General features: G+C 49.0%; 1 protein-coding gene across 1 annotated transcript in view; it reads right to left on the bottom strand.

Annotated features, from left to right (window-relative positions):
* Nucleotides 1-1,128: 1,128 nt before the first annotated feature.
* Nucleotides 1,129-26,953, bottom strand: part of gars1 (glycyl-tRNA synthetase 1) — a 43,782-nt gene continuing 17,957 nt past the window's right edge. Inside the window, exons 5-17 of the mRNA XM_078231165.1 lie at nt 25,287-25,375; nt 23,903-23,979; nt 22,751-22,896; nt 21,945-22,094; nt 21,599-21,761; nt 20,773-20,937; nt 19,514-19,626; nt 16,298-16,438; nt 11,891-11,976; nt 10,540-10,649; nt 7,202-7,295; nt 5,797-5,987; nt 1,129-1,448 (exon numbers count right to left, since the gene is read on the bottom strand). Coding sequence (XP_078087291.1) covers nt 1,332-1,448; nt 5,797-5,987; nt 7,202-7,295; nt 10,540-10,649; nt 11,891-11,976; nt 16,298-16,438; nt 19,514-19,626; nt 20,773-20,937; nt 21,599-21,761; nt 21,945-22,094; nt 22,751-22,896; nt 23,903-23,979; nt 25,287-25,375 — 1,642 coding nt within the window. The 3' untranslated portion in view covers nt 1,129-1,331. The remainder of the gene's footprint in view (nt 1,449-5,796; nt 5,988-7,201; nt 7,296-10,539; nt 10,650-11,890; nt 11,977-16,297; nt 16,439-19,513; nt 19,627-20,772; nt 20,938-21,598; nt 21,762-21,944; nt 22,095-22,750; nt 22,897-23,902; nt 23,980-25,286; nt 25,376-26,953) is intronic.

Below are 26,953 nucleotides of genomic sequence, written 5' to 3'. Positions count from 1 at the left end.
CGGGTATCTGGTATTCTATATATAAACCACGCAAACCCCTCGATTAGATTCCAGTCTGTAACTCACTCCCGGGTATCCATTATTCTACATATAAACCACCCAAACCCCTCGATTAGATTCCAGTCTGCAACTCACTCCCGGGTATCTGGTATTCTATATATAAACCACGCAAACCCCTCGATTAGATTCCAGTCTGTAACTCACTCCCGGGTATCTGGTATTCTATATATAAACCACCCCGAACCCCTCGATTAGATTCCAGTCTGTAACTCACTCCCGGGTATCCATTATTCTACATATAAATCACCCAAACCCGTCGATTAGATTCCAGTCTGCAACTCACTCCCGGGTATTCATTATTCTACATATAAACCACTCAAATCCCTCGATTAGATTCCAGTCTGTAACTCACTCCCGGGTATCCATTATTCTATATATAAACCACTCAAATCCCTCGATTAGATTCCAGTCTGTAACTCACTCCCGGGTATCCATTATTCTATATATAAATCACCAAACCCCTCGATTAGATTCCAGTCTGTAACTCACTCCCGGGTATCCATTATTCTATATATAAACCACCCTAACTCCTCGATTAGATTCCAGTCTGTAACTCACTCCCAGGTATCCATTATTCTATATATAAACCACTCAAATCCCTCGATTAGATTCCAGTCTGTAATTCACTCCCGGGTATCCATTATTCTATATATAAACCACTCAAATCCCTCGATTAGATTCCAGTCTGTAACTCACTCCCAGGTATCCATTATTCTATATATAAACCATCCCGAACCCCTCGATTATTCATCTTCTCTCATTCTATACTCATAAGTATCAGTTTTAAATTATTAGTTCCATTTAGGAAGGGTTATTGCTGTGATATAATGTGGAGTTCAGGTTGAATGGGAGAATTTTTCCTCAGTCGACTGGTGACCTTGTCTCCAATTCTATGGAAACTTCCTCCCCGGTCATTTACGAAAGAGACAGTAAATTGCTGAGTGCCTGTTAGCAGAGTAATTAACCTGGTCAGTGTTCCTACAGAGTGCACCATCACATTATAATCGAGATGTTCAGTTGTAAAAGCAATTGGAGTCGAGGGTTAGCAGAGCAGAAAAACCACAATCAGCCATTTCACCATCCGGATTTACTGAACAGAATCTGATTAAATTCTTGCATGATCCTGCAGTGAGGGGCTGGCTTTCCACGGGAGGGACAGTCACTGGTTTGTGAACGTGCTTTCAATCAGACCTGTATGACCGATATTCACAGCACGGCTCACAGTGCCCGGCTGTACAGAGGACGGGAGAAGGAGATACAGAGAGGAAACATCAATTTTCTTTCTTGCTTGTTTCCTGCCCTTCGAACAGAGGATACTTGGCCTCGATATCAGCCCAGGTGAGGGAACCGTTGGCTAGATCTCGCACAACCTGCGGCAGTTCCGAAACCTGCAAAGAAAACGTTAAACAATGAATACCTTTAGAAAATGTCTAAACACTAATGTCCTTTAGGGAAGGAAATCTTACACCTTTAGACGGTATGTTTTGTCTGTATAGCGCGCAAGAAACAATACTTTTCACTGTATGCTAATACATGTGACAATAATAAATCAAATCAAATCAAAGTTAAAGATAAAGGAAACGGAGAAAAATATCGAATGAGGGCTAAAGTTCGAGGTGAGAGCTGGTGTGATAGAGACATGTGTTGGAATGTTACCGCCTCCCCAGCTCTGATTCCGGGGAGGGGGAGGCTCGCAGAACGGAAATCTGTTGGCCTCGGGCGGGATTTTACGATCTCACCCGAGCAAGGCCGTAAATTCCCGCCCATGGACTCAAACTCCCGTTCAGAGTCAGAGCCCCAGTGCCAGACTCTGATCAGACTGAAATACTCACTTTTGTAGGGCTTGGGGGGGTTACGTTCAGTGTCTGACAGCCCAGGTCCTGGGAAGCTTAAGCCATAATGACAGATGTGGAAGGTGCTGAGTGGGTCTGAAACCACCAGAGCTCTTGCTGCTAATCACCAAGCTGCTTAGACAGAGGATCAGACCCACAAACATCCTGGTCTGAAGTGGTTCAGCCACTCACTGGGTAAAGGCAGCTCCTACCCTAGTTACAGGATCAGCAGAATACGTTCCTCTCTCAGCAATCCGGAGATTGGGGAGCGAGTGGGTGTGAGGGGGCGGGTGAGAAAATCTGGCATAGAAGCCTCCCCCATCCTCCCTCCCCACCAAAACCCAAACCGTCCAGCAGCCAAAGAAACTGGACAATGGCAGGAAAGCAACAGGACGATGAGAAACAGAGCAGGAAAGATTTCACAGATACCAGGATGGCTACATTAGCTCAGGGGATCTCAGACACCAACAACCCAACTCATCTCCAGGAATGTCGGTGGTACAGTGGTTAGCACAGCTGTCTCACAGCGCCAGGGACCTGGGTACAATTCCGGCCTCGGGTCACTGTCTGTGTGGAGTTTGCACTTTCTCCCCGTGTCTACACCAGCTGCAGTGGGACTGAGTGGCTGAGAATGATTGTGTGAATGGGAGGTTGATCGAGATGACGGGGTTTCCCACACCGTCATGCAAGGAGTCAGCGGGGAAGGCATTCCCGCCGGTACTGGCTGCCCGGCAGCTATCTCACTCTCCACGGAGCACAAACTGATTGTAGACGGGGCTCCTCCCCTCACTCAGGAAGAAGCCCTGCCTCAGAGTCCCGGCTGTCCCAGCAGCGCAGTCACCAGGTTCAAAGTCCCAGAATCCAGGACCAGGTAAGAACCTGGTTTCCTCCAGGTGCTCGGTTTCTTCTCACAGTCCGAAGATGTGCGTGTTAGGTTGATTGGCTGTGCCAAATGTGCCGGGTTATGGAATAGGGTGGAGGGGAGGCCCTGAGTAAGATACTCTTTTGGAGAGTAGGAGGGGAGGGGGCGCGAGGGGAGGGGGCGCGAGGGGAGGGGGCGCGAGGGGAGGGGGCGCGAGGGGAGGGGGCGCGAGGGGAGGGGGCGCGAGGGGAGGGGGCGCGAGGGGAGGGGGCGCGAGGGGAGGGGGCGCGAGGGGAGGGGGCGCGAGGGGAGGGGCCGCGAGGGGAGGGGCCGCGAGGGGAGGGGCCGCGAGGGGAGGGGCCGCGAGGGGAGGGGGGCGGGAGGGGAGGGGGCGGAACGGAGTGAGGAAAGGAATGGGTTCTTGATGGAGAGACTGAACAGGGTGTCTCTTCAGGCCTCCCACCAGCTCCGGAAATGGAGGTTGGGCAAGAAACGGCCTTTTACTGGTCATTAAATACCCACTTCAGGGTCTCAAATGGGGCACGGGCAAGTGGGTTGTTCGGTGCCTCCTCCGCCACATTATAACTCTGCGGATCGACAGGAGTTTTACAGACACCCACCCCCCTCCACAAAGCCACCTGCAGCAGAGTGTAAAACTCAGCCCCATGATCTTGTGTTGCTGTATGAGGCTGAGGGAGAGGTGGGGCAGCGGGAGGAGTCGATATAAAGATTGATTTAGAAAGTAGCAGCAGAGTAAAGGTGACCAGGTCACCCGCTCACCATGGGGAAATATCCAGCTTACGTACTTGCTACTCTGTGTATTACACTTTTATCACCATTAAAGCTGCTGATTCTGACAATATTGATTGCCATGATGTGGAGGTGCCGGCGTTGGACTGGGGTAAACACAGTAAGAAGTCTCACAACACCAGGTTAAAGTCCAACAGGTTTATTTGGTAGCAAAAGCCACTCGCAAAATCCTCAGGTTTCTCTCACCCGATGGAAGGGGCAGCGCTCCGAAAGCTCGTGATTCCAAATAAACCCGTTGGACTTTAACCTTATGTTGTGAGACTTCTTACTGTGCAGAGGATCACAATGTTTTACCGCACAGAAAGAGGCCCTTCAGCCCATCCTGCCTACGGCGGCCATCAAACACCTATCTATCCACTCCTATTTTTCAGCACTTGGTCCGTAGCTTTGTATGCTGTGGCATTTCCAATGCTCATCTAAATGCTTCTTAAATGTTGCGAGGGTGGACGTATTAGTGAGAGGCAACATGGTTTTGTGAAGGGGAGGTCATGTCTCACGAACTTGATCGAGTTTTTCGAGGAAGTGAAGAAGATGATTGATGAGGGTAGGGCAGTGGATGTTGTCTACATGGACTTCAGTAAGGCCTTTGACAAGGTCCCTCATGGCAGACTGGTGCAGAAGGTGAAGTCGCTTGGGATCAGAGGTGAGCTGGCAAGGTGGATACAAAACTGGCTCGGTCAAAGAAGACAGAGGGTAGCAGTGGAAGGATGCGTTTCTGAATGGAGGGCTGTGACAAGTGGTGTTCCTCAGGGATCAGTGCTGGGACCGTTGCTGTTTGTAATATATATAAATGATTTGGAGGAAAATGTAACTGGATTGAGTAGTAAGTTTGCAGACGACACAAAGGTTGGTGGATTTGTGGATAGCGATGAGGACCATCAGAGGATACAGCAGGATGTAGATCAGTTGGAGACTTGGGCGGAGAGATGGCAGATGGAGTTTAATCCGGACAAATGTGACGTAATGCATTTTGGAAGGTCTAATACAGATAGGAAATATACAGTCAATAGCAGAACCCTTAAGTGTATTGATAGGCAAAGGGATCTGGGTGAACAGGTACACAGGTCACTGAAAGTGGCAATGCAGGTGGAGAAGGTAGTCAAGAAGGCATACGGCATGCTTGCCTTCATTGGTCGGGGTTTAAAAATTGGCAAATCATGTTGCAGCTTTATAGAACCTTACTGAGGCCCCACTTTGGAATATAGTGTTCAATTCTGGTCGCCACACTACCAGAAGGATGTGGAGGTTTTGGAGAGGGTACAGAAAAGATTTACCAGGATGTTGCCTGGCATTCGCTATGAGGAGAGGTTGGAGAAACTTGGTTTGTTCTCACTGGAACGACAGAGGTTGAGGGGCGATAGAAGTCTACAAGATTATGAGAGGCATGGACAGAGTGGATAGTCAGAAGCTTTTTCCCAGGGTGGAAGAGTCAATTACTAGGTGGCATAGGTTTAAGGTGCGAGGGGCAAGGTTTAAAAGAGATGTACGAGGCAGATTTTTTACACAGAGTGGTGGGTGCCTGGAACACGTTGCCGGGGGAGGTAGTGGAAGCGGATACGGTAGTGACTTGTAAGGGGGGTCTGGACAAATACATGAATAGGATGGGAATAGAGGGATACGGTCCCCGGAAGGGTAGGGGGTTTTAGTTAAGTCGGGCAGCATGGTCAGTGCAGACTTGGAGGGTCGAAGGGCCTGTTCCTGTGCTGTAATTTTCTTTGTTCTTTGCTCCCGTCTCTACCACCCTTTCAGGCAGCGAGTTCCAGATTCCCACCAGCCTCTGAGTGAAGAACCTTTTCCTCAAATCCCTTCTAAATCTCCTGCCCCTTCCCCCATATCTATTCCCCCTGGTTATTGACCCCTCTACTAAGGGGAAAGTTTCTTCCTATCCACCCTATCTGTGACCCTCATTATTCTGCAGAGCTTGTGTAGTCACCAGCAATGAGCGAACAGTCTCCTCCTCAGCAAAGCTGCTTCCCAGGCTCTGCAGTCAAAGTTTCCCGATATCTGGACACCCTGGCTGTTTTATTAAAGTAGGTGTACGCCCAGCGACGGCGGGAGGGGAATGTGATAAAGAACAAAGTACAAAGAACAATACAGCACAGGAACAGGCCCTTCGTCCCTCCAAGCCCGCACCGCTCCCTGGTCCAAACTAGACCATTCTTTTGTATCCCACCATTCCCACTCCATTCATGTGGCTATCATGTGATCAGAGAACCTGCTCCTTGCACCTACCTCAGCACGGATCTGCCTCATCGAGTCGCGGTCCCTCAGTGTGGCTGTGTGAGGCACCTTGTTCACCGTGTCAAAGTCGATGGTTATGCCAAAAGCCACACCGATCTCATCTGTCCGGGCGTACCGTCTACCAATGGAGCCAGAGGAGTCGTCCACTTTGTGGGAAACCCCGTGCTTAGTGAGGGCTTCAGCTGCAGGGAGGACAGGCAGTGTCATCAGGGAGGGTAACAGACAGCCAGCAAACACAACAGATCCCCGCGACCTCCCTCTCGGCAAAGATCCCTAAAATCTCCCCCTTGGGAAAGATCCCCGCGACCTCCCCCTCGGCAAAGATCCCCAAGATCTCCCCCTTGGGAAAGATCCCCGTGATCTCCCCCTCGGGAAAGATCTCCGTGATCTCCCCCTCGGGAAAGATCCCCGTGATCTCCCCCTCGGGAAAGATCCCCGTGATCTCCCCCTCGGGAAAGATCCCTGTGATCTCCCCCTCGGGAAAGATCCCTGTGATCTCCCCCTCGGGAAAGATCCCCGTGATCTCCCCCTCGGGAAAGATCCCCGTGATCTCCCCCTCGGGAAAGATCCCCGTGATCTCCCCCTCGGGAAAGATCCCCGTGATCTCTCCCCCCTCGGCAACTGATAGTTGCCAGCACCCTTTTTTAAAGGGATATGGTTCGTATGTATCGTAGTAACAGCAGAAATTCTGGGATGCAGAGTGGGGTCTACCATCACATAAGAAATTGGAGCATGGCCCCCCTCAAGCCCACTCCACCACTCAATAAGATCATTGCTGATCTGATGGTGACCTCAACTCCACTCTCCTGTCTGTCTCTCCCATAACCCTCGGCTCCCTGGTCATTCAAAACTCTGTCTGACTCAGCCTTCAATATACTCAGTGTCCCAACCCCCACTGCTGTCTGGGGAAGAGAATTCCAAACACTGACCACCCAGAGAGACAAGGAACTCCTCCTCATCAAACAGAAGACCCCTTATTTTGAAATTGTGCCCCCCCCCAGTTCTAGATTCTCCAATCAGCTTCCATCCTGTCGACTCTCTACAGAATCTTGGATGTCTCAATAAGATCCCCTCTCATTCTTCTAAACTCCAGAGAGCAAAGGCTCAACCTCTCCTCAGAAGACAATCCCTTCCATCCCAGGAATCAGCCCAGTGAACCTTCTCTGAACTGTTTCCAGTGCAGGCAGATCCTCGTTAAATGAGACGACCAAAGGAGTACACAGAGAGCAGGGATTGGTCGACTAACGTCTGTTCCCATCACTGAACAGGTCCAATGTTTACAATGACTTCAGTCAACATGACAGACACAAAAAAAGATCAGCCAGTGATCAAATTGATTCAAATTGAGTCACTCACTAGTTTATCTCAATGAGCTTTTGAATCATCGACTACTCACCGAGCTCTTTCACAAACGGAGCAAACTCCTGGTTCTGACTGAGGGGCAGGACTGAACATTTATAGGGAGCCACTGTCGCCGGGAAGCTGAAGTACTGTTAGGGAGAAACAGAAAGCAGGGTATGAAGACGTGATATCGTACAGACAGGAATGGGGCCGGAATTCAGTGGCGTTCTGATACTTCAGCAACCCCACATTGCCACCCCATTTCTCCGTCAGATTCCCCTCCCAATCCCTCTATTTTCTGGTTAGAATTCTACGTACGTGAGATGTCAGAGTTAATATTTACACACTGTAGTATGGATATCAAAGCACAGAATCATGCAGCTTAGAAGGAAACCATTTTGTCCATCGTATCTCTGCTAGCTCTTTGAAACAACTATCCAGTTAAGCCCACTCCCAGCTCTGTCCTTGCAGTTTATTCATTTCAACTGGTCATATTTCCTTTTGAAAGTTAATGTTGAATCTGTCTCCACCGTCCTTTCTAGCACTGCATCTTAATGCCACACTGTGTAAGAATATTTCATCAGCTCGATTCTTCTACCGGTTACATTAAGCTGTTCATTTTGAGTTGCTCCTATCTTCCCAATCTCTCTTTTACACCTACCACATTCGACTCTATTTCATTCTCAGACTCTGTCCTTGCTGGATCCTTTGTTTCCTCATCTCACCTCCCCCCCCCTTCGAATCATCTAAGCAGTTTCAAAGGGGACACTATGCATCGGACCCAGGCAGCAAACAATCACTGAGGATCTATGAAAGAGCAGTCTGGGTTCTCTGAGTAAATGGCACCACCAGTGAACCCATCCAAACAAAAACAAAACCTGGATGTGAACTTGTGAAAGAAGTACTTGGAAGGGGATGAAAAGTGTGGGACGGATTGGATAGCTCTTTCAAAGAGCCAGCATTGGCACAATGGGCTGAATGGCCTCCTGTGTCACATGATTCTGAGCTCTCCACACCCAACACTGACACTAGATTTTGCAATTTTGTATTTTTGCATGTTATTTCTGCTTTGCTTTGAGTTTAAGCCTTTGGTGAATATTTAAGGATTTTGTATTAAATCTAACAGGGGTCACAGTCTGAGGATTCAGGGTAGACCATTTAGGACGGAGGTGAGGAGACATTTCTTCACCCAAAGAGTGGTGAGTCTGTGGAATTCATTACCACAGGAAGTAGTTGATGCCAAAACATTGAATGTATTCAAGAGGCGGCTGGGTATAGCACTTGGGGTGAATGGGATCAAAGGTTATGGGGGGGAAAGCAGGATTAGGCTATTGAGTTGGATGATCAGCCATGATCGTGATGAATGGTGGAGCAGGCTCGAATGGCCAAATGGCCTCCTCCTGTTCCTATGTTTCTACAGTCCTGTAAGAAGGCTTGAGAAGGAATGGCTTGCTTTGGGAAAGGACTGTACCAGGACTGGGGAGGCTAGAATGGAGCCAGAAACTTGGCTTAAAAGGACTGTGCTTTGAGGACTCGCTGCTACAGCCAGAATGGAATAGTCACTGCTCTATACAGCAGAAGGGCCAAGAACAGAGTGACCTCCCGCAAGGTTACTTAGCGACTTGGTAACATATGTACCAATCTGGGACTGTCATGTGACAGTCCAATTTGGCACTATTGTGCTTTAGAAAAATCTGTCTTTTCTTCTTCTAAGTTATCTTTCTTTTTACTTACTTATCTCTTTTTAGATTATCATAATCATTATTCAATATTCGATAAAACTCTTGTGTTAACACATTACTTGTTACAGTCACTCATTTCTGTTGCAGGCAGTGTATGGTTCCGAGTGAGTCTCCCCACACCTTACAACAGGATAACAGACTGCAATCAGCAAGCAGCAATCAGTAACCTACAGCGAGAGCTGAGAACAGCTTTGTTTCTGGATACTAAACAGCTAAACATTGGATCCCTCACAACAATGCAGCGCTGCACCGTGGATTATGTGGCAGGACAGAAACAGGGGGATTTCCTTAGCCTGGAGAGGAGGTTATCCAGAATGCCTTAACCAATCCACGTCCCTCACTCCCACAGCCAACAGTAAACCAATAGCAATCACTCAATATCCTTATCTCACACATTCATCTGTTCCAACACTCTCTTGGACAGCTTCCTGTTATTCTCATCCTATCCCGGTGGCTGCTGTTCACCAATCGCCCCCTCCTCATTACCCATCACAGCCTCCTATTCCCCCCTACCTGCAACTATTTAAAATTCTCACCCTTGCTCACTCACTCATCTCTCTTTCCTCCGCCCGCCTCTCATCACTCAACTCCGCCCGCCTCTCCCGCTCCACCCGCCTCTCCCGCTCCGCCTGCCTCCCCCGCTGCACCCGCCTCTCCTGCTCCGCCCGCCTCACCCGCCTCTCTTGCTGCACCCGCCTTTCACGCTCCGCCTGCCTCCCCCGCTGCGCCCACCTCTCCCGCTCCACCCGCCTCTCTTGCTGCACCCGCCTCTCCCGCTCCGCCCGCCTCCCCCGCTGCGCCCGCCTCTCTTGCTGCACCCGCCTCTCCCGCTCCGCCCGCCTCCCCCGCTCCACCCGCCTCTCTTGCTGCACCCGCCTCTCCCGCTCCGCCCGCCTCTCTTGCTGCACCCGCCTCTCCCGCTCCACCCGCCTCTCTTGCTGCACCCGCCTCTCCCGCTCCGCCCGCCTCCCCCGCTCCGCCCGCCTCCCCCGCTGCGCCCGCCTCTCCCGCTCCACCCGCCTCTCTTGCTGCACCCGCCTTTCCCGCTCCGCCCGCCGCCCCCGCTGCGCCCGCCTCTCCCGCTCCGCCCGCCGCCCCCGCTGCGCCCGCCTCTCCCGCTCCGCCCGCCTCCCCCGCTCCGCCCGCCTCTCTTGCTGCACCCGCCTCTCCCGCTCCGCCCGCCTCTCCCGCTCCGCCCGCCTCCCCCGCCTCCCCCGCTGCGCCCGCCTCTCCCGCTCCGCCCGCCTCCCCCGCTCCACCCGCCTCTCCCGCTCCGCCCGCCTCTCTTGCTGCACCCGCCTCCCCCACTCCGCCCGCCTCCCCCGCTCCGCCCGCCTCTCTTGCTGCACCCGCCTCTCCCGCTCCGCCCGCCTCCCCCGCCTCCCCCGCTGCGCCCGCCTCTCCCGCTCCGCCCGCCTCTCTTGCTGCACCCGCCTCTCCCGCTCCACCCGCCTCTCCCGCTCCGCCCGCCTCCCCCGCCTCCCCCGCTCCGCCCGCCTCTCCCGCTCCGCCCGCCTCCCCCGCTGCGCCCGCCTCTCCCGCTCCGCCCGCCTCTCTTGCTGCACCCGCCTCCCCCACTCCGCCCGCCTCTGTCCCTTGCTCTCTGACCCTGGCAGACTCAAGATTGTGCAGGGAGAATGTGTGGACTTACTGTTCTCTGCTCGTCCCCTTCCCGGATGTGAAAGGTGTGCTCAAAAACCGAGTACATGATCCTTCCGATGCCAAAGGACGGCTCAATCACACTGGGAGTAATTTCCTCCACTGAAACACCAGGAACAAAAAATAAGATTCATTAGTGAGAGAAGATAGGAAGCCGAGAGAGCTCAAAGAGACCGGGTAAAACCTGCTTCCCACAGACTCCCTCTTAAAATATTCCCCAATGTCCCAGAGCCTCACCAGTCATTTTAGATTCAGCTTCAGAGAAAGTCCCACTCGTGATGCTGTCTCTGAACACAGTCCATTCATCACATTCCCAGCACGGTAGCACAGTGTCTCGCACTGCTGTCTCACAGCGCCAGGGACCCGGGTTCGATTCCCGGCTTGGGTCACTGTCTGTGTGGAGTCTGCACATTCTCCCCATGTCTGTATGGGTTTCCTCCGGGTGCTCCGGTTTCCTCCCACAGTCCAAAGATGTGCGGATTAGATGGATTGGCCATGCTAAATTGCCTTTTAGTGTCAGGGTGACTAGCTAGGGTAAATGCATGGGGATAGGGCCTGGGTGGGATTGTGGATGGTGCAAACTCGATGGGCTGAATGGCTTCCCTCTGTACTGTAAGATTCTATGATATTTGTGGAATCTTGCTCTGCACATAATGACTTGTTACATTTGTCTGAGTGAGCCTCTACACTTTCAAACTAATTGTGCACAAAGTTCCTAACAGAAGTGTGTCTCTCAATCTGCCAGCCCTACGTATGAGGTTTTTACAAATATATGAAAGCTAAGTGACAACACAACAATGAATCATTTTATATGTGTCATTTATCAAGAACAAAGTCATCACTGATCATAATGCTGGGGAGCAGCATCTTGTCATCTTCCCATCTATATATAAGAGTGGGGGTGTACATACATAAATAGGACAAGCTGATAAGGTAGACAGTGACTATAAATGACTATAAATATATCTATGGTAAGACAATCCAGAGTAAAAATCCTTCCATCAAGCTTCTGTGTTCCAGAGTATTTGTAAATGACGGCCTTATTACCGACATTAACATGGTGTTATATCCGGAGCCGACAGTCCAAGGCTGACATCTACTGGAACGTTATTCTGTACTTAGGGTATAACTGATGGGTTTGTGAAGCAGAGAATGGTTTCAGATATTTACAGAGCTACTAAGAGGACGATGAATGATGTGATGCTGTGTTCACGGACACTATTTACAATCAAAGGAATTTACACTATTGCCCGTGAAGGCAGAGATGGTGAGGGTGAAGTGTAGAACAGCGCGAGGGCTAATTCAGAAACAGCAACACAACAGTTCAAGACAAAGCCACTGACCGTGTAAAGTCTTCTGAAACCTTTTCACTCCAACCATGTTCTTGTTCAAAGTGAAACTTTTCCCTTCCGACTCAAAGGTGAACTCCCTGGAAAGAGGGATGAAGGGGGAAAAACCAACATCAGTCTCACACACTCGCAAATAACTTTAACAAACTATCCATTGCAGGATGAGGAATAATGCCCACTGCTATGACTATTTTAAGTTTAGTTTAGTTATTAGTGTCACAAGTAGGCTTACATTAACACTGCAATGAAGTTAGTGTGAAAATCCCCTAGTCGCCACACTCCGGCGCCTGTTCGGGTTACACTGAGGGAGAATTTAGTAGTGTGAACTGTGTTGAATTTGGACTTCAAGCGCCAGAGATACGGGAGCTGAACACTTTCCCTGCTCCATGCTGGGCACAGATATAGAGCTTTTTTTGGGGTAAGTTATCGCAGAGAGAGTGGCAGATGTCTGGAATGCACAGTCTGATTACAATGGCCATTTTCAGAGAAGATCTGGGGCAGGTAAGTGTTTATTTGTTTAATTCATTCCTGGGACGTGGGTGGCGCTGGCAAGACCAGCATTTATTGTCCACCCCTAACACAGGGATCCGTGCTGGGCCCCCTAGTGTTCGTCATTTATATAAATGTGATAGATGACTATGTGGGGGGTAGGATCAGTAAGTTTGCAGATGACACGAAGATTGGCTGGGTGGTTACCAGTGAGGCGGAGTGTCTTGGGCTACAGGAAGATATAGATGAGATGGTCAAATGGGCAGATGGAATTTAACGCTGAAAAGTGCAAGGTGATGCACTTTGGAAGGAGTAATTTGACAAGGAAGTATACTGTGAAAGGTCTGACACTGGGAAGTTGTGAAGAACAAAGGGACCTTGGCATGTTTGTCCCGAGATCTCTGAAGGCGGAAAGGCAGGTGAATAGGATGATGAAAAAGGCACATGGCACACTCGCCTTTATCAATCAGGGTATAGATTACAAGACAGAGAGGTCAAGATGGAGTTGTATAGAATCTATATCAATGATCTGGATGATAATGTGGTAAATTGGATCAGCAAGTTTGCTGATGATACAAAGATTGGAGGTGTAGTGGACAGTGAGGAAGGTTTTCAAAGCTTGCAGAGGGATTTGGACCAACTAGAAAAATGGGCTGAAAAATGGCAAATGGAATTTAACGCAGACAAGTGTGAGATATTGCACTTTGGAAGGACAAACCAAAGAAGAACGTACAGGGTAAATGGTAGGACTCTGAAGAGTGCAGTTGAACAGAGGGATCTGGGAATACAGGTACAGAATTCCCTAAAAGTGACGTCACAGGTGGATAGGGTCGTAAAGAGTGCCTTTGGTACATTGGCCTTTATAAATCGGAGTATCGAGTATAAAAGTTGGAGTGTTATGGTAAGGTTATATAAGGCATTGGTGAGGCCGAATTTGGAGTATTGTGTACAGTTTTGGTCACCTAGTTACAGGAAGGATGTAAATAAGATTGAAAGAGTGCAGAGAAGGTTCACAAGGATGTTGCCGGGACTTGAGAAGCTGAGTTACAGAGAGAGATTGAATAGGTTGGGACTTTATTCCCTGGAGCGTAGAAGATTGAGGGGAGATTTGATAGAGGTGTATAAGATTTTGATGGGTATAGATAGAGTGAATGCAAGCAGGCTTTTTCCGCTGAGGCTAGGGGAGAAAAAAACCAGAGGGCATGGGTTAAGGGTGAAAGGAGAAAAGTTTAAAGGGAATATTAGGGGGGGCTTCTTCACGCAGAGAGTGGTGGGAGTGTGGAATGAGCTGCCGGATAAAGTGGTAAATGCGGGGTCACTTTTAACATTTAAGAAAAACTTGGACGGGTTCATGGATGAGAGGGGTGTGGAGGGATATGGTCCAAGTGCAGGTCAGTGGGACTAGGCATAAAATGATTCGGCACAGACAAGAAGGGCCAAAAGGCCTGTTTCTGAGCTGTAATTTTCTATGGTTCTAACTTTGGTGAGGCCCATGCCGGGCGGCACGGTAGCACAGTGGTTAGCACTGCTGCTTCACAGCTCCAGGGACCTGGGTTCAATTCCCGGCTTGGGTCACTGTCTGTGTGGAGTTTGCACATTCTCCTCGTGTCTGCGTGGGTTTCCTCCGGGTGCTCCGGTTTCTTCCCACAGTCCAAAGATGTGCGAGTTAGGTTGATTGGCCATGCTAAAATTGCCCCTTAGTGTCCTGGGATGCGCAGATTAAAGGGATTAGTGGGTAAATATGTAGGGATATGGGGGTAGGGATTAGGTGGGATTGTGGTCGGTGCAGACTCGATGGGCCGAATGGCCTCTTTCTGTACTGTAGGGTTTCTATGATTCTTCTATGATTCACAGCTGGAGCACTGTGTGCAGTTCTGGTTGCTACATTATAGGAAGGATGTGATTGCACTGGAGGGGGTGCAGAGGAGATTCACCAGGATGTTGCCTGGGATGGAACATTTAAATTAAAAAGGGAGGTTGGATAGGCTTGGGTTGTTTTCTCTGGAGCAGAGAAGACTGAGGGGCAACCTGATTGAGGTGTTCGAGATTATGAGGGGCATGGACAGAGTGGATAGGGAGCAGTCCAAAGATGTGCGGGTTAGGTTGATTGGCCAGGTTAAAAATTGCCCCTTAGAATCCTGGGATGCATAGGTTAGAGGGATTAGCGGGTAAATATGTGGGGGTAGGGCCTGGGTGGGATTGTGGTCGGTGCAGACTCGATGGGCCGAATAGCCTCCTTCTGCACTGTAGGGCTTCTATGATCTATGAGCTGTTCCCCTTAGTTGAAGGGTCAGTTACGAGGGGACACAAGTTAAAAGTGAGGGGCGTGAGGTTTAGTGGGGGATTTGAGGAAAAATATTTTTACTCAGAGGGTAGTGATGGTCTGGAATGCACTGCTTGGGAGGGTGGTGGAGGTGGGATGCCTCTCTGGATGAGCACTTTGCATGTCATAACATTCAGGGCTATGGGCCTGGCAAGTGGGAGTTTGGTCAGGACCTTTCCTGTGTCCTGTGACTCAATGGGCTCTTCTGCACTGTAGGATTCTGTGACTGAGTGGCTTGTTTAACCATTTCAGTAACAACTTGTATTTATGTAGCACCTTTAACATAATAAAACCTCTCCATGCCCTCCACCATGGTGTTACAAAGCAAAATTTGACACAGTATTTAAAGGGATATTAGGACAGATGGCCAAAGGTTGGTTTAGGAAAAAAACTTCTTAAAGGAGGGCAGAGAGAGATGAGAGGTGCAGCAAGGGAATTCCAGAGCTTGGGAAGCTGCAGCTAGACACCAATACCACAGCCATTATAATCAAAGGTGCTCAAGGAGTCAGACTTCGAGAACAGATATCTCAGCGTTGTGGGGCTGAAGGAGATTCCAGAGTTAGGGACGGACAAAGCCCTAGAGGATGTTAAAATCGAGACACTGCTTAAATATGAACCAATGTAAACAGCGAACACGGATTGATGGACAAAAAGGACTTGGTGTGAGAAGAGTCGGCCGCATTGCTGTGGGTCTGGAGTCACATGGACCGAGTAAGAACAGCGGTAAAACCTTCCCTAAAGGCATCAAGGACCCAGATGGGTATTTGTAACAATCTGGTAGTTTAGTGGCCATCATTACGGAGGCTAGCTTCTTATTGCAAATTTATTTAATTAACTGAATTTAAATCCTCGAGCTGCCAAGGGTTGGATTTGAATTCTTGCCTTTAGCTCAGCAGTTGGGTTCCTGATTATCATAGAAACCCTACAGTACAGAAAGAGGCCATTCGGCCCATCGAGTCTGCACCGACCGCAATCCCACCCAGATATCTCTACATATTTTACCCACTAATCCCTCTAACCTATGCATCCCAGGACACTAAGGGGCAATTTTCGCATGGCCAATCAACCTAACCCGCACATCTTTGGACTGTGGGAGGAAACCGGAGCACCTGGGGGAAACCCACGCAGACACGAGGAGAATGTACAAACTCCACACAGACAGTGACCCAAGCCGGGAATCGAACCCAGGTCCCTGGAGGTGTGAAGCAGCAGTGCTAACCACTGTGCCACCGTGCCCCCCTAGTCCTGTCACATTAACAGCTACTTGGGGAGGCAGTGGCAGTTTTCTCTTTTCAACCTTTGTGATGCCAAGACTAAAATCATTCAGCATGGAACTGCAATGAAAGAACGGGATGGTGTTCTACCGAGTGGCCTGGGATGAGACCCTCAGCTCTTCAACTCCTTTCCCTTCTCTTTCTTCCTTATAAACTCTGGGGGGCGAGCGAGAGGATTACAGGTTTCCCACATCCACTCATTCCACGGAGAACCCAAATCTGCCAAGAAACTCCTGGGTGTATTCCGGGTGATACGTCCCCAAACTAACCAAGTCCTGGCCATGCCAGTTCACCGGATGGATCTGGGAAACTTACCCCTTTTCACTCAGCTCCTTCTCCATATCCATGATGTAACATTCGTCACAGACATTCAAGTACTCCATCACAATCTTGGCCTCCTTCTTGAACTCCTTGCCAATGGCCCCCTTGTTGGGTTCAAACTGAACAATGTTGACAGTTTTGTGTACTGAAGTTAAGGATGAGGCAGCGAGAATTCTGAAAGTCTGTCCAATTTGATGAAATATTTAGCCGGTTCCTTCACCTTTCGTCAAAGCTCACTTTTGGTTTTGAGAGAGCTTTTTAAAACAATGAACATCGAGAGGAATTCTGTGCTGGAGAGCTGACTCGTTTCCAACTCGGGTATCGAGATGCAGTTTCATCAGCTACAGAATGAAGATTCCCTCTACACTGCTCCAGTCCAACCACTATTCAAAAAGGGAGGTAGAGAGAAAACAGGGAACTATAGACCAGTGAGCCTAACGTCAGTACTGGGGAAGTTGCTAGAGTCCATTATCAAGGGTTTCATAACAGCTTTTGGAAGGCAGTGGCATAATCAGACAGAGTCAACATGGATTTACAAAAGGGAAATAATGCTTCACAAATCTACTGGAATTCTTTGAGGATGTAATGAGTAGAGTTGACCAGGGAGAACCAGTGGATGTGGTTTATTTAAACTTTCAGAAGGCTTTTGACAAGGTCTTACATAGCAGAATACTATGTAAAGTCAAGCACATGGGGTTGCAGTATTGTCAGGAGATGGATAGAAAGCTGGTTAGCAGATAGGAAGCAAAGAGTTGGAATAAATAGGTCTTCTTCTGATTGACAGGCAGTGACGAATGGGGTTCCCCAGGGATCTGTACTAGGACCCCAATTGTTCACATGATATAATTAGATATAGCTCTTGATGCTAAAGGGATCAAGGGATATGGGGGAAAGATGGTATCAGGATATTGAATTTGATGATCAGTCAACAATCAAAATGAATGGCGGAGCAGGCTTGAAGAGCTAAATGGCCGACTCCTGCTTCTAGTTTCTATGTATGTTCTATGTAAACATTTAGGAGCACCCCCTACGCACAGTATATCACACAATTTCCCCAAATTCAGCCACATGGTTCCTCCGAGTGAGACTGCTGATTTAATCCCAACCCAGAGACAGTTTACAGTGGGCAATGCCCACTAGGAGCTGGACGGACACACCGATTCAATGAAAGGACCTCGCCGCCGACAACCACTGCCAGATTGGCACAGCAGGAGGGTAAATCAACGAATGAGCATCTGACCAATCACATGCATGCACACTCACAGACTGCAGCTCAGAGCGGCAGCATCAAGCACTGGGGAGCAGATGTTCATCCGGCCAGAATACAGGACACCTCAATGATGTTCACTGCTGACTCTGATGCGGAAAGTAATGACCATTTGGGATGAGGGATTGGGAGGGAGGTTGGAAGATGGCTAATTCAGGTGGTGAGGAGGATTATAGACGCGTGCACCTACCTGCACTTTCACCTTTCGTGTACGTTTTGGCTGACACTGAATACTTGGAGGAGAGTGTAAAGTTCAGCTGTTCCTCACAGGGTCAGCAGGGGTTGGGCGGCAGCACCGTCTCCTCGGGTGTTAGAAGATTGTTGGCTCTCATCCCACCCTAGAGACTTGAGTACCAAGTCCAGGCTGACTGTCCTGTCCTGAGGGAATGCTGCACTGGCAGAGGTGCCAACTTTCAGATGATGCAATAAACTACATCTCGAGCGATGTGAAACTCCACTATTTGAGAGGAATTCTCCTCAGTTTCCTGAATAATATTTATTCCTCAAAGAACTGCTCGGAATTAGCCGTTCATTTATTTCATTGCTATTATTGGAAACTTGCTGTATGCAGATTAGCTGCTGAATTTCCTGTAGTGACGATTCTTCAAAAATTACTTCATTGATAGTAAAGCATTTTGGGACAACTTGTGGATGTAGAATCATAGAATCCCTACAGTGCAGAAGGAAACCATTCGGCCCATCGAATCCCACAATCCCCACCCTATCCCCATGTATTTACCCTGCTAATCCCCCTGACACTAGGGTCAATTTAGCATGGACAATCAACCTAACCAGCACATCTTTGGAGTGTGGGAGGAAAGCGGAGCACCCGGAGGAAACCCACGCAGACACGGGAAGACATGCAAACTCCACACAGTCGCCCAAGGCCGGGAATTGAACCCAGCTCCCTGGCACTGTGAGGCAGCAGTGCTAACCACTGTGTCGCCCACTATGTGGATATGAAAGACATTAAAGCTATGCCAGTACTCCAGGGTGCAGGGAAGGCTGGAATCGTACACCAGAACATCCAAATGAGCATTTCCCCATCACACGACCTGAGCCTTTCAGCTTTTACCCACCATCCTACTGTCAGTCACTGCATTGTTCAAATATCATTGGTGAGTGAGGAACAAGGGGAGAGACTGTGATACCCTCCCACAGTCAAAACACGCACCCACACAGTAAGGGAGAGACTCAGAATCTGTATAGTACACAAGGCGGCCACTCGGCCCATTGAATCTGCAACGACTCAATATCTTACCCAGGCCCAGCCCCACCCTATCCCCATTACCCCATGCATTTACCTCGCTAATCCCCTTAACACATTGGGACACTAAGGGGCAGTTTATCATGGCCAATCAAACTAACCTGCACACCTTTAGAGTGTGGGAGGAAATCGGAGCACCCGGAGGAAACCCACACAGACACGGGGAGAACGTGCAAACTCTACACATCCGAGGCTGGAATTGAACCTGGGTCCTTGGTGTTGTGAGGCAGCAGTGCTAACCACTGTGCCGCCCAATCACTGCGATTTCTCTCGCACACACACACACACACACACACGCGCGCAGGCACACGCACACAGGCACACGGGCACACACACGGGCACACACACGGGCACACACACGGGCACACACACGGGCACACACACGGGCACACACACAGGCACACACACAGGCACACACACAGGCACACACACAGGCACACACACAGGCACACACACAGGCACACACACAGGCACACACACAGGCACACACACAGGCACACACACAGGCACACACACAGGCACACACACAGGCACACACACAGGCACACACACAGGCACACACACAGGCACACACACAGGCACACACACAGGCACACACACTGTAATGAGGAGAGGGGCACAGTCACTGCAATCTAACTCCACTGAATCCTCGGTCTGGGAGCACTGCTGTGTAAAGGATATGGGCTCCTTCAAAGCCTTTTCAGCCACTAGAGGTACTTTGGTTGCTCTGGAATGACAGGCGAGGTCATAGCACGATCGATCAGCACAGCCAACTATCTCGATCCAGCCCTGCAGAGAGACAGTGGGGAGAGAGAGAGGCAGAGCGTGAGTGTGTGAATGACAGCACTGTGGGTGTACCTACACAGTAAGAAGTTTAACAACACCAGGTTAAAGTCCAACAGGTTTATTTGGTAGCAAAAGCCACACAAGCTTTCGGAGCTCCAAGCCCCTTCTTCAGGTGAGTGGGAATTCTGTTCACAAACAGAGCATATAAAGACACAAACTCAATTTACATGAATAATGGTTGGAATGCGAATACTTACAACTAATCAAGTCTTTAAGAAACAAAACAATGTGAGTGGAGAGAGCATCAAGACAGGGTAAAAAGATGTGTATTGTCTCCAGACAAGACAGCCAGTGAAACTCTGCAGGTCAAGGCAACTGTGGGGGTTACAAATAGTGTGACATGAACCCAATATCCCGGTTGAGGCCGTCCTCGTGTGTGCGGAACTTGGCTATCAGCACACCACAGGGACTGCAGCGGTTCAAGAAGATGGCTCACTATCATCTCCTCAAAGACAAATAGGGAACAGCAACAGCTTGCTGAACAAAATGCACTGACAGTCATTGAGGGGAAGGGAAGGCTGTTCAGCCCCTCGAGTCTATCCCTTGATTCACTCAGGATAAATGGGGATAAGATGCAGATCTGTCATCTACTGTGTTCTCCAGCCCTCGACAGATTCACCCAAAGAGAAATCTATCGCTCTCAGTCTGGAAACTCAGTCTGAACGACATCCCCGATTGCAGGATTCCAGCCCGGACTGGGGAATGCGGCAGTTAGTCATGGTTACTGTGGTAACGCTACACACTCTGGGAGAGCTCAGGGCACAGGATGGAGGGGGCAAGTGTAATAAAAAGGGTTCTTCAAATTTTTCCACGCATTTCCTTTCAACACTTCAATATTGACAATTGGGGGAAACAGACCGATTGGGGACAGTTGATGCCCAGCAATCAACAAAGGGTTAAACCTTCAGGAGAAGAAGGTGGTGAGGTTAAAAAAACAACAAATGGAACTGTTTAGTTTGTGGAAAGTGAGATGGTTACGGGGCAGTCGTTTAAAGAGACGTCGACACAAATCAAAACCCTCCGCGCTGCCCACCCTCCAGCCTCTCCCTCGAAGGCCCAGCTTTGCTGCACTAACAGGAATGTGCTTACATAGGAGGTTTTGGCCTCAGCGTCCCAGCAGTCGCAGGCGTAGTGCGCCATCTCGTTTTCCATGTGCTGCCGAAAGCGCAGCTTCCCAGGTGACACGCCCACCTTCACCAGGAAGAGGTAAATCCTTCCGATGAAATATCCCAGCACAGAGTTATTGATGATTCCCTGCAGCAGGGGAGACATGGAGCCACCTTTGGTTAGCATGAGAGTGTGAAGGAATCCAACGGGATCATTTCAAAACAAATCCCACTCCTTCCCGAACCCTGTACAATCCTCCCAGAACATTACCCCCTGCGCCACGACATTCCCAGCCCACTCCAGGACATCTTCTGAAGGCCTTCCTGCTCCTCGAGCCTATTCTGCCATTCAGTTAGTTTGTGGCGGATCTGTACCAGATTCCCCATCCTTCTTATCCTACTTGTGAATGAACTAAACCATAGCTTTCCGCACATTCCCATGTCCCTGGGATCCAGGACTGCTGACAGCCGCAACATTTGGATTGGGATTCAGTTCACCGCTCCTCTTAAGAATCTCAGGTCTTTTCTCCCTCAACATTGTGCGGTTGAAGGAAGGAGAATTCATCACTTTTCAATCTATTCCCATCCGATTCGTGTATTTGTCCAGACGCCCCTTAAAAGTCACTACCGTATCCGCTTCCACTACCTCCCCGGCAGCGAGTTCCAGGCACCCACCACCCTCTGTGTAAAAAACTTGCCTCGTACATCTCCTTTAAACCATGCCCCTCGCACCTCAAACCTGTGCCCCCTAATAATTGACTCTTCCACCCAGACCTGAACGCACATGTATGTACAGGCACAAACACTACCTGTGCCACAGCATCACCAAGTCGCTGCTTTCGTGCTGACTGCCCGCTGGTCTGGGCTTGGCCGGAGTACAGCATTATCTGCACATCAGCTACACTGCTGAACCTGGGATGAACCTTCTCATTGGGATCCACAAAATGCTCGATTTCCGCCATCGTGAATTCCCTAAAAAGCAAGGAGGATATTTAGTCACTATTCAGAAAGCGGGGGAGGGGAGGGTGAGGGAGGGAGGGGAGGGCGAGGGAGGGAGGGGAGGGCGATAGAGGAGGTGGGGCGAGGAGGTGGGGGGACTGAGAGATGAAAGTGGGGGTGAAAAGCAACAACCGATGATGAGAAGGAGCCCCTTACCGGACACGGATGAGTCCTGACCGTGGGGAGATTTCATTCCGAAATGAATTTCCTATCTGAGCAGCAGCAAAGGGAAGCTTTCCCTGATTGAATTCCAGCAACCGCTTAAAGTTGAGGAAAATTCCCTGAGCTGTTTCCGGTCTGAGGTATCTGGGAAAATAAAGTGGGTGATTTTAAAATCAGTCTCCACACGGCATCGCTACCAAAAGTAACTCATTGTGTTGGAGGCAGCTGGACCGACATTAACACGCCACCAGTTTCTGATCCAGCTTTCCAAGCTTTGCCTGCAAATATATTCAATACAACATTCAGTCATCTGCAAGAGGCTCGGTGAATGTACAATCCTTACACTGTGGGTATACTGGAGTGTACAGTCCATACACTGTACACAGTGTATACTGGAATGAACAATCCTTAAACTGTACACAGCAGGTATACTGGAATGTACAATCCTTACACTGTACACAGCGAGTATATTGGAATGTACAGTCCTTACACTGTGCACAGCGGGTATATTGGAATGTACAGTCCTTACACTGTACACAGTGGGTATACTGTAATGTACAGTCCTTACACTGTATACAGTGGGTATATTGCATGTACAGTCCTTAGTGTACCGTGAGTATTATATATAAAATACTATATACAGCACAGAGACAGGCCATTCAGCCCAACCAATGCTGGCATTATGCTCCAGTCGAGTCTCCTCCAAATCTATCCACCCAATTCCGCCACAATTCCTTATCCCAAATGTGTTTGATTAGCCTTCCCTTAACTAGATCAGTACTACTGCCATGTATTCTTACCCTGGCATGTTGCCTCCTGGTCCAATAGATGTCTGGAACATCAGATTGAAGGAGATGGGAGGAGACAGATCATTCCCGGTGATTGGGGACTTGACGCTGTAGCTCACAAACAAATCCGCTAACTCTTGTTGGCTGTAATTATCCAGCTAATAAGGACAATAAACAAAATTAATTACCATTTCTCCGTGATACCCATTTGACTGAGGGAGTAATCACGTCCAGAAAGCACTATGGCTAGCGGAAGTGTGGAATTAATTTCCCCGAAAGGCTGTGGTTGCTGTGATAACTGAAGCTTCAATATTGAGATTGGTGGATTTTGGCTGGGTAAGAATAACAGATATGGGGTAAAGTAAGTTAATAGAATTGAGATTAACAGATCGGTCATTGAATGGTACAAGAAATCCGAAGGTGCTGAACGGTCTCCATCTATTCCTAAGGTATGGGAACATACACACTGCTCGTCTTCCAACAGTACCCTGGGACCTGTAGTGTCCAGGTAAACCAACAGAGCAGGGTTAAGTTGCACCCCAGTGCAAGTGTACCCCTTCAAGGTAAGGAACAAAGCAAATTTGGGAAACCTACACTCCAACAATACAGCTTTCAATCAGCCATGATCTTATTGGATGGGAAAGCAAGCACAGGTTTAAGGTGAGAGGGGAGAGATACAAAAGTGTCCAGAGGGGCAATTTTTTCACACAGAGGGCGGTGAGTGTCTGGAACGAGCTGCCAGAGGTAGTAGTAGAGGCGGGTACAATGTTGTCTTTTAAAAAGCATTTAGACAGTTACATGGGTAAGATGGGTATAGAGGGATATGGGCCAAACGCGGGCAATTGGGGCTAGTTTAGGGGTTAAAAAAAAGGGACGGCATGGACAAGTTGGGCCGAAGGGCCTGTTTCCATGCAGTAAACCTCTATGATGCTTTGACAGACTCAAGGGGCCGAGCGGCCATCTCCTGCTCCTAATTTGTACATTCGCACATCCAAACCGTGCTGCGCTGACACTCGATCATGGCATGTGACACTTGGCTGAGATGGTTCACGTGATAGACAAGGGGGAACAGACAGTGCTGAGTGACGTAGGAGTAAAATAACAGGGTGAGGAGTGCCTCAAACAAACGTGAGAGAGTAAGGTGAGAGAAGCAGTTCCTTGTACCTGAGTGATGATGTTTTCCATCTCTGCTTTCTTCTCTGCTGAGCATTTCTTATCAGACATCAGTTTCTGCAAATGAGCTACAATGAAGGTGATTAGGGAAAGTCAAACTTGTGCTGGCAACTTTGCTTTTACACAGACATCGGATCGACAAACAACACGATAGAAATCTGCTGCTCGTGGGTGGTGCAAATGTCTCTATGCCTTCTCTCACAGGTGCATTAGTAGCATGTCCCACTTAGATTGTCTGTACACTAGACGCCAAGATACCAATACAAAGCCTTATGCTGCTTATATTCAGGAATCTGATTTTGAAGCAGGAGAAGGCCATTCGGCCCATCTAGCCTGCTTTGCCATTCATTAAGGTTATAACTGACCTGGTCTCAACCCCACTTTCCTGTCTGCCCTCATAACCCTCGACCTCAATTTGATCTCCCCTCATTCTTCTAAATTCCAGAGAGTATCGGCCTAAACTGTTCAATCTCTCTTCATACGACAAACCCCTCACCTCAGTCTCACAAGATACTGGACTACTCTGGTGTGACCACCTCTGGTAACTACCAAAGGTCCTGATGTAGACCTGATCATCCAGTTGCCTAATCACCACGATCAAAAGCAGCACTGAGCCCCGGCTGACTCTGGTGATGCAGCAACAAATTGCTGGTGGTGTTCACCCTGTCCCAATAAATTTAATCACTATTTCTCAAAATTATGGCCCAGAAGGAAGCCAATTCAGTCTATCGTGCCTGTTCATTGGAATTCAGAAGAATGAGGGGCGATCTTATAGAAACATATAAGATTATGAAGGGAATAGATAAGATAGAAGCAGGGAAGTTGTTTCCACTGGCGGGTGAAACTACAACTAAGGGGCATGGCCTCAAAATAAGGGGAAGCAGATTTAGGACTGAGTTGAGGAGGAACTTCTTCACACAAAGGGTTGTGAATCTGTGGAATTCCCTGCCCAGAGAAGCAGTTGAGGCTACCTCATTGACTGTTTTTAAGGTTTGATTTGATTTGATTTATATTGTCACGTTAGGATACAGTGAAAAATATTGTTCCTTGCACACTATACAGACAAAGCATACCGTACATAGAAAAGGAAACGAGAGAGTGCAGAATGTAGTGTTACAAGGCAAGGATAGGTAGATTTTTGAACAGTAAAGGGATTAAGGGTTATGGTGAGCGGGCAGGTAAGTGGAGCCGCGTCCACGAAAAGATCAGCCATGATCTTATTGAATGGCGGAGCAGGCTCGAGGGGCCAGATGGCCTACTCCTGCTCCTAGTTCTTATGTTCTTATGCTAAGCAGTTCAGAATATACCTACTGTCATTAGGCAAGCCGAGCAATCGTAACCAAATGCAGCCCACAAACAAAATGGAAACCATTACCTTTTAACAGATGGTCAGCACGGAAACACTCGCCATTCTTCAGGTCCTTCACCATGTAGTCAGCAAACTTATCCACGTGTCCCGATGTCCTGCAACACGAGTCACAAAAGCTCAGCACCAGAAAGCTCGTGAAACCACAGGTGGGATCCCCACCCCCACACCATGTATTGCGGTGGCGGAGGTGGCCCCTCACCGGCTGGCGGTGGGATCTTCCCGTTCCACCAATGTCAGCGGGGTTTCCTAGTTCTTTTGTTTCCTCCCTCTGCAGCCAGAGAACCTGCGGCAGGGGTCACCAGCGGCGGCACCAGACAATCCCAATGACGGGAAGGGTCAGAAAATCCCACCCCGTACTTCCCTTCTTAAAATCCACCAGCCTCTGAACCTGTAAAACTACCCCCTCTAGAAAGCAATGAGTCCAATGCAACCCCCGCCCTCACGCTATCATTACACACAGAAGAATCTATTTAAATTATCTTTGCGAGTCAGATTTAAAATACCTGAGCAGAGAGAGTTTTGACGGGGTCACCGCTGACACCATGGATCAGAGCGCCAGCCGTGACTCAGTGCAAGCACTCTAGCCTCCGAGTTTGTGGGTTCAAGTTCCACTCCGGAACCGTGCCCAGAATCTAATCTGACATTCCAGTACATTACTGATGAAAGTGCTGCATTGTCCAAGGCACTTTCCTTTTGGATGAGATGTTAAACTGAGGATCCCACCTGCCATCTCAGGTGGATGTAAAAGATGCCTTGGAGCATATCGAAGAGAAGCAGACACGGAGGGTCCTGTGCCCACCTCCAACTTAATCTGCTCAGCGTCAATTGCAACTGTAGCAACAGCAGGCCCTGCTCACGCCTCATTAACAATAACCATGTTGAAGGTCTGCTCCTCTGCCTGCTCCGAGCTCTCCACATGGTGCAGAACTGATTGAGGCTTCTTTAAATTTTCTTGTTCAGCCTTCGCTTTTCCTCTGCCTTGTTTCGCTAAATGCCCTTTCTTACTGCATCAGTGACAGTGTCCATAAACTTGCAATGATTGGTATAATGCAGCTCTCCATACCCTCCACTGCTTTAACTTTTTTTCTGGGAACTTCTTTCTGTATTTCATAGAATCCCTACAGTGCAGAAGGAGCCCATTCGGCCCATCAAGTCTGTACTGACCACAATCCCACCCAGGCCCTATTGCCGTAACCCCACATTTATCCTGCTAATCCCACTGACACCAGGGTCAATTTTAGCACGGCCAATCAACCTAACCCGCACATCTTTAGACTGTGGAAGGAAACTGGAGCACCCGGAGGAAACCCACGCAGACACGGGGAGAAAGCGAAACACCACACAGACAGTGACTAAGCCAGGATGTGAGGCAGCAGTGCTAACCACTGTTCTACCATGCCACCCCTGTATTTGGTACAGACTGTGGTGTTCAGAGCATGGTTTCAAAATTTGCGGATGATATGAAGATTGGAAACATTGTCAACTGTGATGAGAATAGTCTTGAACTACCAAAGGACAGTTATATTGGTGTAAAAACAGAAAAATGCTGGCAAATTTCAGCAAGTCTGACAGCATCTGTGGAGAGAGAATAGAGCCAACGTTTCGAGTCTAGATGACCCTTCGTTTGAGCTCTGACTTGAGAAAGGATGTGAAGGCATTGGAGAGAATAGAGA

This window comes from Mustelus asterias, chromosome 2 (genome assembly GCF_964213995.1).
Source record: "Mustelus asterias chromosome 2, sMusAst1.hap1.1, whole genome shotgun sequence".
Lineage (NCBI taxonomy): Eukaryota > Metazoa > Chordata > Chondrichthyes > Carcharhiniformes > Triakidae > Mustelus > Mustelus asterias.
This window is presented reverse-complemented; position numbering and strand designations above follow the sequence as displayed.